The sequence below is a fragment of the Heterodontus francisci genome, chromosome 31 (genome assembly GCF_036365525.1).
Source record: "Heterodontus francisci isolate sHetFra1 chromosome 31, sHetFra1.hap1, whole genome shotgun sequence".
Lineage (NCBI taxonomy): Eukaryota > Metazoa > Chordata > Chondrichthyes > Heterodontiformes > Heterodontidae > Heterodontus > Heterodontus francisci.
In genome coordinates this window covers 33,562,492-33,582,156 of record NC_090401.1, presented here as the reverse complement: position 1 = coordinate 33,582,156, position 19,665 = coordinate 33,562,492, and the positions used below count along the sequence as shown (strand labels likewise).

At 42.1% G+C, this 19,665-nt stretch overlaps 1 protein-coding gene across 1 annotated transcript; it reads left to right on the top strand.

Annotated features, from left to right (window-relative positions):
- The first annotated feature begins 1,178 nt into the window (after nucleotides 1-1,178).
- Nucleotides 1,179-15,795, top strand: LOC137347127 (tissue alpha-L-fucosidase-like). Its single transcript, XM_068011250.1, has 8 exons — nucleotides 1,179-1,696; nucleotides 3,894-4,028; nucleotides 5,388-5,525; nucleotides 6,370-6,475; nucleotides 9,524-9,724; nucleotides 10,576-10,766; nucleotides 12,411-12,510; nucleotides 15,236-15,795. Exons 1-8 carry the CDS (start codon nucleotides 1,341-1,343, stop codon nucleotides 15,374-15,376), a joined length of 1,368 nt encoding a protein of 455 aa, XP_067867351.1. The 5' UTR covers nucleotides 1,179-1,340; the 3' UTR covers nucleotides 15,377-15,795.
- The last annotated feature ends 3,870 nt before the right edge of the window (nucleotides 15,796-19,665 follow it).

Here is a 19,665-nt window from a genome sequence, read left to right as displayed (position 1 = left end):
CTCCGCTGCCAGTATCTCACACAGAGATGTAACAGTCTTTCAGATAGGCGCAGTCTTCTTCGGCACTGGCTCTCTGACATTTGCAGAAAGCTCAAACGCAGGCGGTAGACCCTGCCTGCTGGGTAGGCTCGTCTCCTCACAGGTGGTTGCACCCAGCGCACTCTGTGACCTTCTTCCCCTCCCTCATTACCAGGCTGCACTTGGCCAGCAGGTTGCCTGACCAGTTGTCCTCCTGTCCCTCTTTGTGGTGTAGTCTTCTTCAGTAGACGAGCCACCTCTAGAGAAGACAATTCCCATGGCTGCAGTGTCCCAGAGATGTTATGAGGACAGGTATTTGCAGCCTGTTGCAAGGACAGGCACTTACAACCCCCCTCCCCTACATGGAATAAATCAGTGATGCTGTGGCCCGACCAGGAGTTTCAATCACACAGGTGAACCTGGTGAAACAGCAGAAACAATCCCAAACTTAAAAATAGCACACAAAAATATCACAGAATAATGAAAAAAACAGTACTCCAACTGCTTCACAGATACACTGGTTGCCGCTCTTTTAAAGCTGCCGGGTTCCTGACTCCCCCTTCGACCCGTTTGACAGACGTTAAATTTGACAGCCAACGTAAAATGGCTGTCAATTGGATTTTAGACTACCTCAAATGGCCCTTAATTGCTGCAAAACAGACGGCGAACAGCGCCTCGATCTCGTCTGCCGTCCGATCTACGTAAAATAGGGTTTGGGCGTCATGACGTCGGGGACCCAATGCCACATCATCACCCGCCATTTTTCGCCTCAGCCGCCCGTTTTTTGCAGGTAAAATTCAGGCCGTTAACTCTGTTTCTCTCTCCATAGATGTTGCCAAACCTCCAGTGTTTCCAGAACTTTCTGTTTTTATTTCAGATTTCCAGCATCTGCAGTATTTTACTTTTATATTAATGTAATAGGGTAACCAGTTCATCTTAAAAGGGGCAAAGACTGAGAAAACCTTTCCTGGGATTTATGAAACACATAACACAATTAGTTACATCACAATGAACACAGAGTGACGTTACATATAAGTGACATCATTTAGATTGAAAAACGATATCTCAGAAGACTTCCCTCTCTCTGGGGACGATATTGCCCCTTTAAGGTTAATTCCTGTCTGACGATCATAATTTGCTGCAAACGTTCAACGCTGATAAGAAGCGCTGTCAAAAGAATTGCGAATCGGAGGGTGCAGGAGCTTGGAAATAAACAAGAGAATTCAACTTATGAAATTGCAACATTTATGGCAACATCTTTAAGACTGAAATAACGTGTGAGGCAATTTCCGCCCTAGTACGAGTAGCGCGAGTTGCAGATCATGGGTTTGAAGTGTTTTGTGAATTGTATTTTTATTATTGGGTGTTTATGGTCAGGGGTTGCTCCTGATCGCCGTTATCAGCCTGATTGGAAGAGTCTGGACAGCAGACCTTTGCCCGCCTGGTACGATGAGAGTAAATTTGGGATTTTCATTCACTGGGGGGTCTTTTCCGTACCCAGTTTCGGAAGTGAGTGGTTCTGGTGGAATTGGGAGGGTTTGCATCGACCCGAGTATGTGGAGTTTATGAACAAGAATTACCCAGCGCGATTCAAATACAGCCAGTTCGCCCCAGCATTTACCGCGGAGTTCTTCGATCCGGATCAGTGGGCGGAGCTGATCCAGGAATCCGGAGCCAGGTACATGATGAGCTTCCAAAACCCAGGAAATGTTATGATTCAGGAATGGCGGAGATTAATAATATTTACTGAGCTGTATTTATAGAGTGACAGATATCAAAATAAGTCACAATTTCAAACCAAAAAGAGTGTTTGCCACTCCAGTAGTGATCCTTGATACACCAGCAGTTTCTTTCTATTTGTTGTCTCATTTATTACCCACTCTGGCTGGTGACATTGAGCATCGACGTGATATCTGCAAATATTCCTGCACCTAGCTACCCAAGTTGTGTGTTTCCAGCAGTTGAGTATCTTTGCTCCTGGTTTTGTACCAGTTTCCCATCACTGGTGTTGTATCCTCCTTCTGCAATGTGAATACTGAAGCAAATCAGCATAAACTATTTCTTAATAAGTTAATCAGAGTTGCAACACATTAGCAATAGAGGTAAAAACTGGAACTCTGAAATAAAAAGGAAAATGTTGGAAACCCACAGTAGGTCCATCAGCTTCTGAGAACTGAAAAGCCAGATAATTGTTCTGGCAGAGACCTGTCATCAAAATATAAACACTTTTGATCCCATGTCCCAACAAATTGAGTTGTAGTCCCATAAGCTTCGTTCCAAATGAGGTTTGTATTCCATCAAATCCCCCTGTTTAGGGCTCTTTAGTGGAAACCGGAGTAACATTTTTTGATGATGGTGGATGAGTGGAGCTAATCCAGGAAAATACTTCCAAAGTGGTTCTGATGTTATGAATGAAATTATTGCATTTGAATCCATCATGGAGTTAGACGTATTTTCTTTGTAATCCATTGCACGTATCCATTATTTTTTTATATTAAAAATGAAATCTGTCCCATTGATTTGTGGAAGATCACCTCTCTTCACGTCTCACCTTGACAGCTGGAATGTTCTGTTTAGTTGATGTGTCTGTAATGCCCTCATGGAAACTTTATATTTGTGACATAATCACTGTAAGAATGATTTTACTCTGCCGTGGATTATAGGCAGTCTTTGAGGTGAGAATTGGTTGTTCTCACATCCCCAGTGACACACACAGACTGGTGTATTCTGTGCAGAGTGTCCCCTTTATTGCAGCTGTTTGTAAATCTAGATTCTGTTTTTTTTAAATTCATTCATGGGATGTGGGCATCGCTGGCTAGGCCAGCATTTATTGCCCATCCCTAATTGCCCTTGAGAAGATGGTGGTGAGCTGCATTCTTGAACGGCTGCAGTCCATGGGAGGTAGGTACACTCACAGTGCTGTTAGGAAGGGAGTTCCAGGATTTTGACCCAGCGACAGTGAAGGAACGGCGATATAGTTCCAAGTCAGGATGGTGTGTGACTTGGAGGGGAACTTGCAGGTGGTGGTGTTCCCATGAATTTGCTGCCCTTGTCCTTCTAGTTGGTAGAGGTCGTGGGTTTGGAAGGTGCTGTCTAAAGAGCCTTGGTGTGTTGCTGAAGTGCATCTTGTAGATGGTACACACTGCTGCCACTGTGCAGCGGTGGTGGAGAGAGTGAATGTTTGTGGATGGGGTGCCAGGCAAGTGGGCTGCTTTGTCCTGGCTGGTGTTGAGCTTCTTGAATGTTGGAGCTGCACCCATCCAGACAAGTGGTGAGTATTCTATCACACTCCTGACTTGTGCCTTGTAGATGGTGGACAGGCTTTGGGGAGTCAGGAGGTGAGTTACTTGCCGCAGGATTCCTAGCCTCTGACCTGCTCTTGTAGCCATGGTATTTATATGGCTATTCCAGTTCAGTTTCTGTTACCAAAGTAACCCCTAAAATCACATTAAATCTATAAATTACTCACATACTTCCTGCAGATTTGTTGCTGTGCATTGTGAGTTTGTATTTCACTTGTGTGGCCTGAGGAAAAATATTGGTAAGAAGAAAATCTTTGCAGCACTTCTGATATAATACCACATTAACATCTCCATGAAACTTGCTCCAATTTATGGAACTTTTTTTAAAAAGCCAAACACAAGACTTGAATTGAAGATCCAGTATCAATCTGTGCAAAGTAGTTTATGCTTCTCATAAAGCTGACCTTACTTCTCAAGGGCAGTTAGAGATGGGCAATAAATGCTGGCCTAGCCAGTGATGCCCACATCCCATGAATAAAAGAGACTTTTGAAATAATCTAGATCTATTCAGGAGTGTCAAGGCCATCGATATTGATTTCCAACAGCTTGCTTCCCTGTGGTTTGTGATTTCAGATATGTAGTTCTGACAACCAAACACCATGAAGGATTCACAAACTGGGGATCGTCTGTGTCCTGGAACTGGAACTCAATTGACACAGGTCCACATCGAGATCTGGTGGGTGACCTGGCGGCTGCAGTTCGAAAACGGTTTGTATTTAATTTTTAAAATAAAAGCAAAATACTGCAGATGCTGGAAATCTGAAATAAAAACAAGAAATGCTGGAACCACTCAGCAGGTCTGGCAGCATCTGTGGAAAGAGAAGCAGAGTTAACGTTTCGGGTCAGTGACTGAGTTCCGATGAAGGGTCACTGACCCGAAACGTTAACTCTGCTTCTCTTTCCACAGATGCTGCCAGACCTGCTGAGTGGTTCCAGCATTTCTTGTTTTTATTGTATTTAATATTATGATTTGGTGAACCTATTTATAATTAGACTGATGCATATTGACAATGGAAACCTACGGTAAACCTACAGAATGTGGACAGACTGGTAGCAAAACGTGCCGTGCTGAGCCAGGGTAGGTTCATTCAATAATATCATCACAAAAGTTTAATACAAAACTGGAAATACGCTGGGAGTTAGTACCAAGGTACTATGTGTCTACTTACAATGCAAGGGACCCCTGCGACTATTCAACTGTCCTAAAACACACTTTCTGATGATACAGTTTTGTTTTTATGTCTTGTATTTACAGAAATGTCAAATAAAATCAAAGTCTTATTAATGATTTGGTATTGATAAAATCAACACCACTATTTTATTTTCTGTGACATTTAATAAATTCAACAGAAATATCCCCATAGCGATGTCGAGAACTGAAGTGAAACTTGATGATAAATTTGCCAAAAGTGTAGCATTTTTGTTTTCAGCTTTCAAAGGTTCAGATGGAAAATTCAAGCAAAAGCAAATACACGCTAACAGTTAAGGGTTGAACTGTGCCTGAAAGTGTAGGGGGTGGTAGGAGGTGGGTGCCACAAAGAGAAACTGTTAATGTTTAGCTGAGGTTCTTATTCTCAAAGAATGAGAATTATTCACTAAGTCTCAGCCATTAAAATGCACTGCTGGGGATAATGGCCTAGGTAAATTGGGGTAAGTCCTCAAGCACTCTTCAAAGCCCACTGTCTGCTTCAAGTATATGTGTCCTCATCCTTTACCTCCTGCCTCAGTACAGTCTCAGCAAGTGCATTTGAGGCACAACTCTCACTTAGTCTTCCCTCACTGCTGTATCTCTTGATCTTCAGCACTTCTAGTAATTATAACCTTGTGGATTCTCAAATGCTCTGTGAGCTTCAGTGGCTTCTCTAGTATAATCTCCAGCTAGTGCCCTAACTACCCTTTCAAAAGAATAAGCTTGATCCTGTGGATATTTATACCTAATATAGTTGTATTACTATTGATCTTATACTATTATCTGTGTTTTTTAAACTGTATGTGAATGCTTTGAAAAATAAATTAATGATCCATTTTGAAATATAATATATGAAACTTGTTCTTCTGTTGCAACAGGAATTTACATTATGGAGTGTACCATTCTCTCTTTGAGTGGTTTAACCCTCTCTACTTGTATGATAAACAGAACAATTTCAAAACCCAGAAATTTGTTGTGGAAAAAACATTACCAGAGCTGTACGATCTGGTCATGAGGTAATGGTGGTTTCAATGTTAGAGTTCTGGAATGTTGTCTGTGAGCGCACCTCATTACTGATAAACACAGAGTGTATGCACAGGGTGATGACATTCACTTCAGACTTATTCACTTCTATGCTTTTACTGAGTAGACCTAAAAATATTTCAAACCCTATAGGTGGCTCTTCCAATTATTTGCTTTATGGTTGGGATCATCAGCTTAAACGGTGTTGCGGTCAGGGGAGAGAGAAGGATATGTCAGGTATTGGAGAATTCAGACAGAATTCATTCTAAAATTGACAAGAATTATCCGCTCCACCACCATCTCAATTGAAAGTTCACAATGTTGCCCTCAGTAAGTAAATTTGCCTGGAAATTATGCAGTGTAATATTAGTTTGTGAAAGCATCAAATTCCTTTTTTTCAAATGGTTTAACAACTCTGCTAAGGTAACATACAGAATTATTTCAGGCACATAATGTGTTTGTACAATAATATCATACAGCATAATATCCAGGTTTCTAGCTACAGTGATATGATTTTTTTGGTAATTTCCTTTTATTAATTTTTAACACCATTCAAGGTAGACATCAAATGATGGCACCGACATCCCAGTGTCATTAATCCTCATATTACAAACACAGTAAGCATCTTGTGTGTCTTTTAAGGGGAAATTTAAAAGTTGCATTTAAAGTTGGTTAAGGTGCTATAGTTCTATACAATTAAATTGCCAACACAATCAGTGATCAGAGCCATTTTTAAAGAAGACTGTGTTTGTCATTGGTAAGTTGGTCCTATTTTTAATAGTCACACACTCTGGTCTGGGAATAGCGGAATTTTGTGTTTTTTTTTCTCTCTGACAGGTATAAACCAGATATAATCTGGTCAGATGGAGACTGGGAAGCACCAGATTGCTACTGGAATTCCACTGGATTTCTGGCCTGGCTTTACAATGATAGCCCTGTCAAGGTACTCATTAGCAATATTCGCAAGATCATTACTGAGGAGATTATAAGTAAGGAAGGCCGTTCAGTTATCTCACTTTTAATTTGTTAATCTGTTTGGGATCAGGCTTGTTTAGCTGAGTTTGTTCTTTTTTATCCTGCATATTCAGCATTATATCTTTTAAAGTTGATCCACTTGCCTTGTTATCAAGTTTTGTTGTACAACTCCCCTCCTTCACACCATCCATTTGCTTTAGTTGTTCTCTCATTGCATTGAATTTTAGTTGTGTTAAAGTTATGTGTTTGGCTTCGGGTCTTGGAAATTTCTGAATCCAGCTCATGTTAAACTTGTCCATTCTGTGGCCATTGTCCTCATCCTTCCCCCTCCCCCCACCACCCCCCCACAAGGATGGTACAACTTGTACCTTGTGTACATTTTCTGGGTCATTTACAAATACCAGCACAAGATGAGCACTGCCTTTTGTGGCTGTCTTGGTGCACTGGATTATGAAGCAATCATGCATTATGATTACCAACCCTGACTTGGATTTTCCAAAGTTTGTATGAAGCTAATAGAAGTGCCCCATTAAAGTAGCTTTCCTGTTCCAAAGTGCCCTTCCTATCTCTTCGGATGGAAGATTTCCCTCATACATATGCTAACCCAGTTGTCTATTATAGCAGTCCTTGAGCTGGATTTTACGTAGGATGGACAGGAGTTGGCCACCGATGTAAAATTCGGTGGCGAACCCACTTCCTTCTAGCCTGGGGATCCGTCCCGTATTTTACAGGTCCCCAGGCTTTAATTGTTCTGAGGTGGGACTTCCACCCACTTGAGAGAGGAAGTCCAACCTCATTGAGTGGTGGCCACTGCTGGGACTGCAGCCCAGCCGAGGACATGGAGCCAGGACTGCAGGTAAGTTTGAGTTGCCTTGCCGGGGGTAATCGGTCGTGTCCCGGCGAGGCAAGGGTGGTCGTTTGGGGGAAGGGGGGTATTTTGTGTCCTGAGGGTGGTTGGGGAAGCTGGGGCGGCCCTCAATTGGGCACCCTGTTTGTCAGGGCCTGCCCTTGGTGTGCGGAGAGGTCGACAGCTTTCACCAAATGGCCTTTCACAGCTGCAGGATGCCCGCTTGCCACGGGTAAAATCCCTGTGGATGTGGGCGAAGGCCCTTAAGTGGCTGTTAATTGGCAATTTAAGGGCCTTGATTGGCCTAGGTCAGGCGGCCTGTTTTCTGCACCCCCCCCCCCGCCCCACGTAAAGTGGGGTGGAGGTGGGAGCGGGTTGGGAATGCCTCCCGGAGCCTCCCGCTCCATTTTACGCCACTCCCCTGCCACCATTCGGCTCGCTGGGGTGGTGTAAAATTAGTGTTTGCTTGGAGTTTTCTCCATATAAGAGATGTTCATTTTGTAGCTTGCTACCTCTTGCAGGATCAAGTTTTTTTCCTTTCCAAGTGTCCCTCACATATAGTGACATAAAGGCACCTTTTCTGGCCACTCTATCCTTTCTGAGTACTCTGTAACCACTGAATGTTCCATTTATTTCCTGAGAAAGCTACTTTGCATCACAGCCTAAGGTATGCAGACAGATTTATTGAAACCATTCCCACCCCCTTCCAAATCATACATACTTGTAAAAGTATTTGTGTTCTACTGTAACACTAGAGCAAAGTACTGCAGATGCGAGAAATCTGAAATAAGAACAGAAAACACTCAACAGGTCTGGCAGCATCTGTGGAGGGAGAAACTGAGTTAATGTTTCAGGCCGATGACCCTTTGTCAGAACTGGGAGTACTTCGACATGTAACATATTTTATGCAAGGCAGGGCAAAAGGGTGGGGGTGGGAGGGGGAGAAAAAGAACAAAAGAGGTCTATGATTGGGAGCAAGGCAGGAGTGATTAAATGACAAAAGGGATGATGGTGCAAGTTAAAAGGAGATGGTAATGGGACAAGTAAAGAAGAGAAAATGGGCTGAAATTTACGAGTGCGCCGTAGTTTGCGCTGACATACTGTGATGGCGGCGTGCGCCCCGCGCGGGGGGGCTGATTTAAATAGAGGGAGCGGAGCGGCCGCCCCCGATGACGTAAAGTGGGCGGCCACCGCATCCCCGGCAATGGTGTCCGGCGCCATTTTTAAAGGGCTTTAAGCCCTTCGAATTACTTTTAACTTTTAAAGGTACATTATTCTGAATTTTTTGTTAACCAGTAGTAAAGATTTGGATGGCCCTTCCCAACCCCCAACCCCCCCTCCCCCCCTCCCCATGGTCATTTCAATGCCCGAAATGACCAATACTTGCCTTTTTCCCTACCTGAACTTCCCCCCCCACCAACCTTCTAACTTTTGCCCTTTAACCCCTTCCCACTATCCCCACATCCAATAAAATGTGATTTCCCCGCTCTCCCCTCCCATCCTGAAAATTTTATTCCTCCCCCCTCCCCACCAGGTTCTCGCCTTGGAATTCCGGACGGAGTTCCGAAGGTGCTCGAAGGACGAACGGCGGCCGTAAAATCGATGTGGGACGGCCGCCGCTTGCAGGTAAGTTAATTTAAATATCATTAAGGTTGATTTTAATATGCAGATGAAGGGCCCGCTGCCAGGCAGCGGGGGGTGGGGGGGAGGGGCGCGCACTGAGGTCCCCCCTGCCACCGGTAATATGTGGTGGACCCTTCTCAATGTCACGGGTCGGGGCGGGCCTCTCCCTGGTGAATTTTACCAGCCCCCCCTTCCCACCCCCAAGCACCCCTCCCCCCACCCACAGCGTCGAGGGGCCGGTAAAATTCAGCCCAATGTGTCTTGAGGAGGTGTAAGTGAGAATACTAGAATCATACTAACAGCAGCCATCCCCAAAAAAGGGACCGAGGTTATGATCTAAATTGTTGAGCTCAATCCCTCAATAAACATCACTAAAAAGACAGACTATCTGGCCACTATTGCATTGCTGTTTTCGGGATCTTGCTGTGTGCAGATTACAACAGTGACTAAACTTCAAAAAGTACTGCATTGGCTGTAAAGTGCTTGGTGACATCTTGAGGTCGTGAAAAACACTATATAAATATCTTCTTTTGTCACTGTTGCTAGGATACTGTGGTAACCAATGACCGCTGGGGAGCTGGCTGTGCCTGTAAACATGGTGGCTTCTTCAATTGTGCAGACAAATACAGCCCAAGTAAGCTGCAAAACCACAAATGGGAGATGTGCACCTCGGTTGACAAAAGATCGTGGGGATATCGCAGAAACATGCAGCTGAGTGAATTGATGGACCTGCCATCCATTATCACTGTACGTGCTCTTGATTAATCAATAATGAACATCACTAGATTGGGAATAAATCTGGGTGAAGGTACATTGGACACCTAGTGTGAGCTTAGTTTGTTAACAAGTGAATCAGAGAGTTTATCTAAGAGTAGTTGAGCTATTCAGATCAGGAAGGTTCCCGGTTTGATTCTGTGCGGCGATGTTACAATTGGCCTGAATTTCCCTGAATTTGGGAAGGGTGCTTCTGATTGCCAACAGGCATCCTATGTTGTAAAGTGCATGGATATTGGTTGTAGCTGTGATGCCTTTACCAGTAAATAGCCTGTTAATACTCCATATCATCACTTGCACATAGCTATTAGGGTTTTGAAAGTGCCTGACAATCCAACTCCTGCAGGGAGCTGGCACCTTTAAAGCCAGAGGGGAGAACATTGATGAGCTGTAACAGTCAGCAGCAAAAAGTAATCCTTTACATTTAGGGGGGGATGATTTATAGCGGAAAAGTGTCTGAAATGCCATTTATCTTTTTTTGTAGGGAGAGAAAAGAGCTGTAAGAGATAAATTAGCGTTTTTGTCACTCATGAGTGATACCATGATGTGTTTTGACATGATTTACATCAATGTTTATGAAGTTTGCAAGTAAATGGAAAAACATTTGCCACAGTTTTTGTGAAGGTTAATTGTATGGAATTAGTGCTATTTATTCAGCAGTAAATGAGATGGTGTAGACAGTGGTAACATCGTGAATTCTCTGAAGTTGTTTGGTAATGTCAATAAACTGAATATGCCATTGCTGTTATGAGGCCAAGGATTAAAATAGGAACTATGGATAATGTGGCCAAAAGCTCTGTCTCTGATTTTTCTTTTTCTGACAGAATTTGCTGGACACTGTCTCTTATGGAGGCAACTTGCTGCTTAATATTGGCCCAACCAAAGATGGCACTATCCCTACCATTTTCCAAGAAAGGTTGCATGGCCTGGGACAATGGCTACATGTTAATGGTGAAGCAATCTATGCATCTAAACCATGGCGCGTTCAGAAGGAGAATGCTACGAACATAATATGGTAATGTCTATCAGGGTTAAATATAGCATAACTGTGTCTTTTCCCTTCACAGGCACTATTCTTTGTACTTATCTTCACTTTCACTTCATACTTAAAGACAAAGCAAGAAACATTAAACAATTTCTATTTCTTTGACACTGCTGACATGCAGAGACGGCCATGGACAAAGATTAGATACAAGGCAGAAGAGGGAAAGGGATAAAGAGAGATTGGGGAGAGAAAGTTGTTACAGGTCAGAGGAGGTGGGGCGGGAGTTCTAGAGAGCAGGCGCATAGTGGTTGAAGGAGCAGTCACTGATGGTGGAGTGGAGAGAGTCAGGAACAAGGAGATCGCACAGGAGAGGAGGATGAATGCAGGGATGTACAGTTGACTGAGGTAGGGTGAGGTGTGGTGATGGAGGGTTTGAACAAAGAACACGAATCATGGTCAACAAAAGTATAAAAGCTAATACTAAAACATTAAACCCATTTTAATAAAGTAATCTTCATGGATTGACATTAGTGTTTCTACCGCAATGTACTGATCTGTTCAGGTTGAGCATATTTCCTCTCCAGTGTCAATATCAAAATTCCATTGGAAAACTGGGAAATAGTGTAATATTTGAATGTCAGCCTTAGGACTTTAACGGTCTTGTAGTCTTTCACACCATGCAGTGTAGTTATTGACAGCGATCAAGAAAGCTCGCATGAAGCTTTTCATACTGGTGCTGAAGTGTAGCAGTAGATTCTGCATGCTACTTGTTTTCCAGGGGATCGGTTAGCTCAGTTGGCTAGACAGCTAGAGTGTGATGTAGAAAGATGCCAACAGCGCAGGTTCGATTCCTGTACCGGCTGTGGTAGTTCATGCAGGCCTGCCTCCTTGCCTTGCCCCATGCTTGTGGAGTGGTGACCCTCAAGCTATACATCGCCAACAGTCTGTCTGTCATGGGGAGAGATGTGTATGGCCCTTTGGGACTATATGCTCAAACAACAACAACTTGTTTTCCAACTATCACTACTTTTGAGGGAAGATTTGCATTAGTGATTTCTGCCATTGGCTTACAAAACTAAAGATTAAGACCCATTAGCTTATAATCTGAGCATTGAAAATACCCTAAGGACAGTCTCGAATTCTACAGTTACTGTAGCTGCGTGCAATTGCTAAACATTAATTTGGTGGAACTTAAGACACATCTGTTGGATTTCATGGCACTTTCTTTAACTGTTGTATCAATTTTCAGATGTATCTTTGCACAATTTCAATACTCATGTTCCCCATGAGACTTTGTCACTGAATATCTAAACAACAGACTTTTTGAGTTCAGTAATGCCGGTCAGTGTGGAGATAGAAATGTTCAGTGTTGATGTATAATGGATATGTAATGCCTAAACTCAGTAGAAATTGTGCTAAATAATCAATTTATTGTAACTGATTGTAGTGTTTTTAGGGGGAGAACAAAAAAAAGTAAATTATCAAATTAGAAATTTATGTAGTCTTATTGATTTCTTTGGATATTTTCTTGAGGATTGAATAATCAAAGAATTAGCCAGACAACAGGTTGCAGTTATTGTAGAAATATTAATGTGTTGCGACTTTGCTGTTATTTTCTCACAAGTTGCTGCTTTTAATTCAGCATTCACCTTTGTGGTGTATCTTTGCCTCCAGGTACACTAATAAGGGATCCTCAGTTTATGCAGTGTTCACGAAGTGGCCCACTGACAATATCCTAGAACTGGAATCTCCGAAGAGCTCATCGAGCACTAAAGTAAATGTTTAGCATTTGTTTCTTTCTGTGTCTGCTCCTTGACCTTTATTTGGACTGTTCACAATTATCTCCTCTGGACCACAAGAGGGGCTGGAGTTGATTACTATCAGTCCCATGGATCAGCAGACTGAAATTCCATTGCTGATTTTGCTTCTGGTGTTTTTCAGAAAAGTTGCTAAATATGCAAAGATGTTACTCTAAGGTTGAATATATCAAAGCTGAGTTATCTGATACTCCTTCCTCATTTTATCATTCTTTGCCTGCTCCTTTTTGGCTTGTTTAATCCATTAATGCTTGCTTTTTACATGTTGTACTTGTCCTCTTTATTCCTTTATCTCACTTTTACTATGTTCCTCCCTTGTCAACCTAAATGCATCTTATTCCCACATTCTACCCTCTAAACTTGAGGTAATCCAAAACTCTACTGCCCATGTCCTAACCCGCACCAAGTTCAGTTCACACATCACGCCCTGGGCTCACTGATCTACGTTGGTTCCCAGTTAAGCAACACCTAGACTTTTTAAATTCCTCTATTTTCAAATCCCTCCATGGCCTCTCCCCTCCATACTTCTGTAATCCCCTTCAGTCTCACAACCCTCTAAGATATTTGCACTCCTCTAATTCTGGCCTCTTGAGTATCTCAAATATTATTCACTCCACCATTGGTGGCCGTATCTTCATTTACCTAGGCTCTAAGCTTTTGAATTCCCTCTGTAAACCTCTCCACTTCTCTGTCTCTTTCCTCCTTTAAGACACTCCTTACAACCTACATCTTTGACCAAGCTTTTGGTCATCTGCCCTAATATCTCCTTATGTGGCTAGGTGTGAAGTTTTGCTTATGATGCTCCTATGAAGCGTTTTGGGGCATTTTATGACATTAAATGCACTCTCCAGATACGAGTTACGGTTGTCTCCAGCTATCTATTGTTAACCCTTTGGAGTACTGAGTGTCTTTTGGAAGTTGCTTGTTTGTTATCACAGCCAATTAATTTTTATTTTATTTTAGGAAATTTTTATAATACTTTTACCTTCTCTTGTGATTCTAAGGGTATTCGAGCCTTTTGTTCCCTCATCTTCCTTTCTCCACTCAGGAATCTCTTTCTCTTCTGCCACCCCTCCGCCACTCCCCCCTCCCCCACCCTCACCCGGCCACCAACACCCCCAATCTTTGGTAATAAAAGCCACAAAGTAAATGATTTAGTCATTCTGCCACTTACCTGTCCTCAGCCACTATCCCCCCACAACCATCGTGCCCCCTAACCCCCTACTGCTGATGGCTGATCCAGTAATCCTCTTTAACCTTCTCTTGTTCTTGATATGCTTAAAGAATGATTTGCTATTGCCTATATATGTTATGCTATAGTCATATAACTTTTCCTGTTTTTCATCTCTCATCAGTTTCTTGGCTTTCATTAGCTAGATTTTCTAGTTCTTATGCCTTGTTCCTTCCTATTCTTTTCCTGGATATTTCAGAATTATGTACAGCCTTTCTCCGGATGCCTTCCATGGCTTTCCTGTTGCATCCTCAGCTTGTTCCTGCGATAAATTAACTCTGCAATGTTAAAAATACCTCCATAAAAGTCCTCCATTTTCCTTTCACAGTTTCCCTTTCAATAGTTCTCCCTGTTTTATTTTCACACAGCAATTCATTCTCTCTGCTCTCCTGAAATCCAATTTGTTAATAGTTCTATTTTCACTCACTTATTTTAATTTTTTATATAAATAAACCAAACATTATGTTCATTGGCACCCAACTCTCAATTAAACTTGGCTTATTGCTATATCTTAATAGCCAGGAGCAAATTCAGTACTGTTATCCCTTTTCAGTAAGAAAAGATTAATGAAATAAATTATCTTGTACCTACTGATTGCACCCCCCCCCCCCAAGTCCCAATCTATGTCAGAAAAATTAAAATCTGCTATGATAACAACTAAGGCCATGTTACTAATCTTTATGACCACCTAGGCAGTGCATCCACCTTCATATTATTGTGTGGTGTCCTGTATCATTATTCCTGCCACTGAAATGTTTCCCCTTCCTACTTTGCAGATTCACCCAAGGAGATTCTGTGGCAATTCCCACTTTTTTCCTCTCAGTAACCTTCCCTGATACAGTGCCATCCCACAGACCTTCCTTTCTAGTCTAATCTCTCTGAAGTGCGCATAAACCTCCTTAGCCAGGTTTCAGTAACTCTGTTAGTTCCCTTTTTACTGCCACTTCTACTTCATCCTTTTTCTCTTATGCTGAAGATAGCTTGCAGTTTTAAAACAGAATTGGTGAGTCTCACTGTAGATGAATGAGATTTGATAGATCTGTTCGTGGAATAGATTCCCAATTCAAGTAGTTGATGCTAGATCAGATAACCTTTTTCAAAAGCTAAGTATGTCCATATATCTGGCTATAAATTAGATCAACGGTCAAAAGGATGAATGCAGATAATGCTGCATGAAACTTGATGGTTTCATCAACTATCTTCATGAACCACCATAACGTCACAATGAGGAAGTTAACCAGATGAGTAATATGGAGCACGGGGTCGAATGGATATTGCCAGTTTGCTTGATCTACTTGTGCGGAAACAGGGGAGGGACTTGTAAAAGTTTCCTCAGGAGATTAAATGGTTTTGTAGACTCAATAGTGGAGTGGATTATACCCAGTCTGTGGAAGAAACAAGCTTAATGTATTAAATGCCCTCTTGTTTCATGGCCTGTGTTCTCTCTCCAGGTGACAATGCTGGGAATCGCACGGCCTCTGAAATGGAAGGTTTCTCCTGCGCAAGGCATTCTCGTCTTCCTGTCCTCTATTTCTCTGTTTACTCTGCCCTCGGAAAATGGTTGGACAGTGAAACTGGAAGGAGTTTCATGATGAGGAGAAGCTGTCAGTTTAACTGAGAATGTCCATGGAAGTGGCTGTTTAAAAAGGTTTTCAGTGTCTTTGCACTTTTCAATAGTGACAAAACAATATGATTTTACATTTTTGATATAAATCAGTATAATTAATTTTTTTGTATTATGATTATAGATCAGTGTGATTTTTCATTTTTTTGATAACTTCAATTATAAATTTGATAAATGTCAGTCTTACGATTTGGCAGTGCCAAAAGGATGGATGAAAATCTGTGGTGATAAGAGTATTGTACAGATCGCAGCATATGTTGTCCGACTTAACAGTGCAAGGGTTTAGTGGGGGAATATGACTCATTGTTTTGAGGAACTATTGAATAAACTGAACTGATGAATAATTGACTCCAGATGTTGAGGTTAATAAAACAGCTGAACCATAAATTTTGCATGCTGGTAATTTTTGTATTATATTGCTTGTGATTATTTTAAAAAATGCAAAGTAAGGTCAAAGATTAAACATTTTTTAAAATTGAGTTTAAAAAAAAATCAGAGTTGGGGTGTCAAAGCTCTGCAGGTGGCGCTGTTGAGCAACAACTAAAGCTATCCACTCCCGGAACAGCACTTATGATTACAGTTTTAAAAAAAAGCTAACCTTGATGCACAAATTAATTTTTCAAACATAACAGTCAAATATAAGGAGTTTTAAAGGATGAACTATTAGAAGTTTGTTGTAGAATTTAGTTAGTATCTTTAAGATTTAAAAATCAATACAAATGAGATGACTACTTTCCAAAATCGGTATCTTTCAGTCTCAGTTCATGCATAGAGACAGACACACAGTAAGTCTGTGATGTTTCCTACTGTGTACATCATACTAAGAACACTGGTGTCGGTCATGGAGGGAGGGCACAATTACAGCTCTCTCTATGGACTTCACCTTAATAGGGCAGACCTGGTATTGGAATAAGCAAAGCCTGTATCCATTTAGCAGTAAATGGTTTAATTGTGGAGCTTTTTAACACAGTGTGATTCATTAATTTATGTAAATACCTCAATTTGATTTCTCTCGATGTTGTTACAATATAAACAGCAATTATCAGTCTTTTTCCTGGAAGAGTGTCAGCTATTCTTTACCCTTATATGCAACCTGTTCAGAATTTCTGCTAATGCCACTCCAAATATAATGTAGAGTAATTGGCAATGATCTCCATCCATGATAGTATGTCAACTGCCTCAAAAAAGTTTCAAGCATATGTGGTGCAGTCCATCATGTCCACATAGAGTCATTGTTGGATCCCATCAGTTACCAAGAGAGCCGAAGTCCAACCATAACTTTTAGAAACTTTATTGCAGTATATGGTTGTTACATTCCAAGGTCACAAAAGAACAAAAAGCAAAACAAAAGAACATGCAAAAGAACAAAACTAAAGAACATGTGCTCACTACAGCAAGCCTTTCTTATAAGAACAAAGAACAGTACAACACAGGAACAGGCCATTCGGCCCTCCAAGCCTGCGCCGATCTTGATGCTTGCCTAAACTAACACTTTCTGCGCTTCCGGGGCCCATATCCCTCTATTCCCTTCCTATTCATGTATTTGTCAAGATGTCTCTTAAACGTCGCTATCGTATCTGCTTCCACCACCTCCCCTGGCAGCAAATTCCAGGCACTCACCACCCTCTGTGTAAAAAAACTTGCCTCGCACATCCCCTCTAAACTTTGCCCCTCGCACCTTAAACCTATGTCCCCTAGTAACTGACTCTTCCACCCTGGGAAAAAGCTTCTGACTATCCACTCTGTCTATGCAGCTCATAACTTTGTAAACCTCTATCATGTCACCCCTCCACCTCCGTCGTTCCAGTGAAAACAATCCGAGTTTTTCCAACCTCTCCTCATAGCTAATGCCCTCCAGACCAGACAACATCCTGGTAAACCTCCTCTGTACCCTCTCCAAAGTCTCCACGTCCTTCTAATATTCTAAGTGTGGCCTAACTAAGGTTCTGTACAGCTGCAACATGACTTGCCAATTTTTATACTCTATGCCCCGACCGATGAAGGCAAGCATGCCATATGCCTTCTTGACTACCTTATCCACCTGCGTTGCCACTTTCAGTGACCTGTGGACCTGTACGCCCAGATCTCTCTGCCTGTCAATACTCCTAAGGGTTCTGCCATTTACTGTATACCTCCCACCTGCATTAGACCTTCCAAAATGCAGTTAGTTATTCAAACAAAACTAGTAACGCCCCCCCCCCCCCCCTTGTTTCTGAGTGGTTTGCAGACTTCTGTTATCAGTGCATGATTGGTTCATTCGTCCCAGCATTTTATTTTTGCATTTTATTTCAGTAGTTTCACATCCCCCCCCCCCCACCCCTCCTTGAACGGTTAGGCTGATTATTAAACAATAGGTTGCTATTAAGCTATCTGCAGCTGTCCTGTTAGCTTCTGCTTGTTATCTTTTTATAAATTGGCTCCACAGTTAGTTTGTTAGTTGATTAGCTTACTTTTGATCTGTCCCCACAGTCATTTTGGCACAGAACACCATTCAGCCCATTGAGTCTGTGCTGTACATAATTGAAGGGCTCAGATAGACTGAAAGTTGATGGATGACCCCCACTGAGAAGCTGCCCCACCCCACCCAGAACATAGGAGAACATAAATACAATGAGGCACATGCCGTAATCAGACATGCTGTAGACCGTGCCATTAAAGATGTCATGATTCTAATCTTTGGATTGTTCAGGTGCGGTACTTCTCTGTAGCCCAGTAAAGGTGTTCAGAATAATCACAGTCTGCTGCATGACTTCACAATACAAAGGCAAATAAGCATACAGCAGGATGAGGAAAAGGCCCATGGTGTAGCAGTAGCAAAGGACAACAAGCAGGCTGAACAGTTGTAAATAGAAGTGCAACCAGGAAGATTGGTGGTAGACAGTCGTTGATAACTGCTTACTGTGAATCCCAGATCTAACCTATGCTGCTCATGCAGGATGACCACCGAATTCTGTGACAGCTGACTGTAGGGTGACATTGAGGAATGTGAAGCCACTGTTATGGCTTTCGCAAACCTGTGACAAACTCCTATAAATTGGAGTCTGTGGTTTCCGTAAGCCCAGTCACAGCATTTGTGGGGGATGTTACTGTAGTGGTGATGTTGGGAATGGCATTAAACAGGAAATTAGAGATGCACGCGATAAAGGAACATCTGTAATTATGGGTGACTTTAATCTGCATATAAATTGGGCAAATCAAATTAGTCACAATACCATAGAGGAAAGTTCTTGGAGTGTATATGGGATGGTTTTCTGGACCAATACGTTGAGGAACCAACTAGAGAACAGGCGATCCTAGACTGGGTATTGTGTAATGAGAGAGGAATAATTGACAATCTAGTGGTGCGAGATCCCTTGGGGATGAACGACCATAATATGATAGAATTCTTCATCAAGATGGAGAGTGACGCAGTTGATTCTGAGACTAGGGTCCTGAATCTTAGTAAAGGAAACTATGAAGGTATGAGGCGCGAGTTGGCTATGACGGATTGGGAAACGTTACTTAAAGGGATGACGGTAGATAGGCAATGGCAAATATTTAAAGAGCACATGAATGCATTGCATCAATTGTTTATCCCTGTCTGGCGCAAAAGTAAAACGGGAAATGTAGTCAAACCACGGCTTACAAGGGAAATTAGAGATGGCATTAGATCCAAGGAAGAGGCATATATATTTGCCAGAAAAAACAACAGACCTGAGGATTGGGAGCAATTTAGATTTCAGCAAAGGAGGACCAAGGGATTGATTAAGAAGGGGAAAATAGAGTAGGAGAGCAAGCTTGCGGGGAACATAAAATCTGACTGTAAAAGTTTCTATAGGTATGTGAAGAGAAAAAGATTGGTGAAGACAAATGTAGGTCCCTTACAGTCAGAAACAGGGGAATTTATTATTACAGGGAACAAAGAAATGGCTGACCAACTAAATGCACACTTTGGTTCTGTCTTCACAAAGGAGGACACAAATATCATACCAGAAATGTTGGGGAACACAGGGCTTAGTGAGAGAGAGGAACTGAAGGAAATCAGTATTAGTAGAGAAATGGTGTTGGGGAAATTGATGGAATTGAAGGCCGATAAATCCTCAGGGCCTAATGGTATGCATCCCAGAGTACTTAAGGAAGCGGCCCTAGAAATAATGGATGCATTGGTGGTCATTTTCCAAGATTCTATAGACTCTGGAACAGTGCCTACAGATTGGAGGGTAGCTAATGTAACCCCACTAGTTAAAAAGAGAGGTAGAGAGAAAGCAGGGAATTATA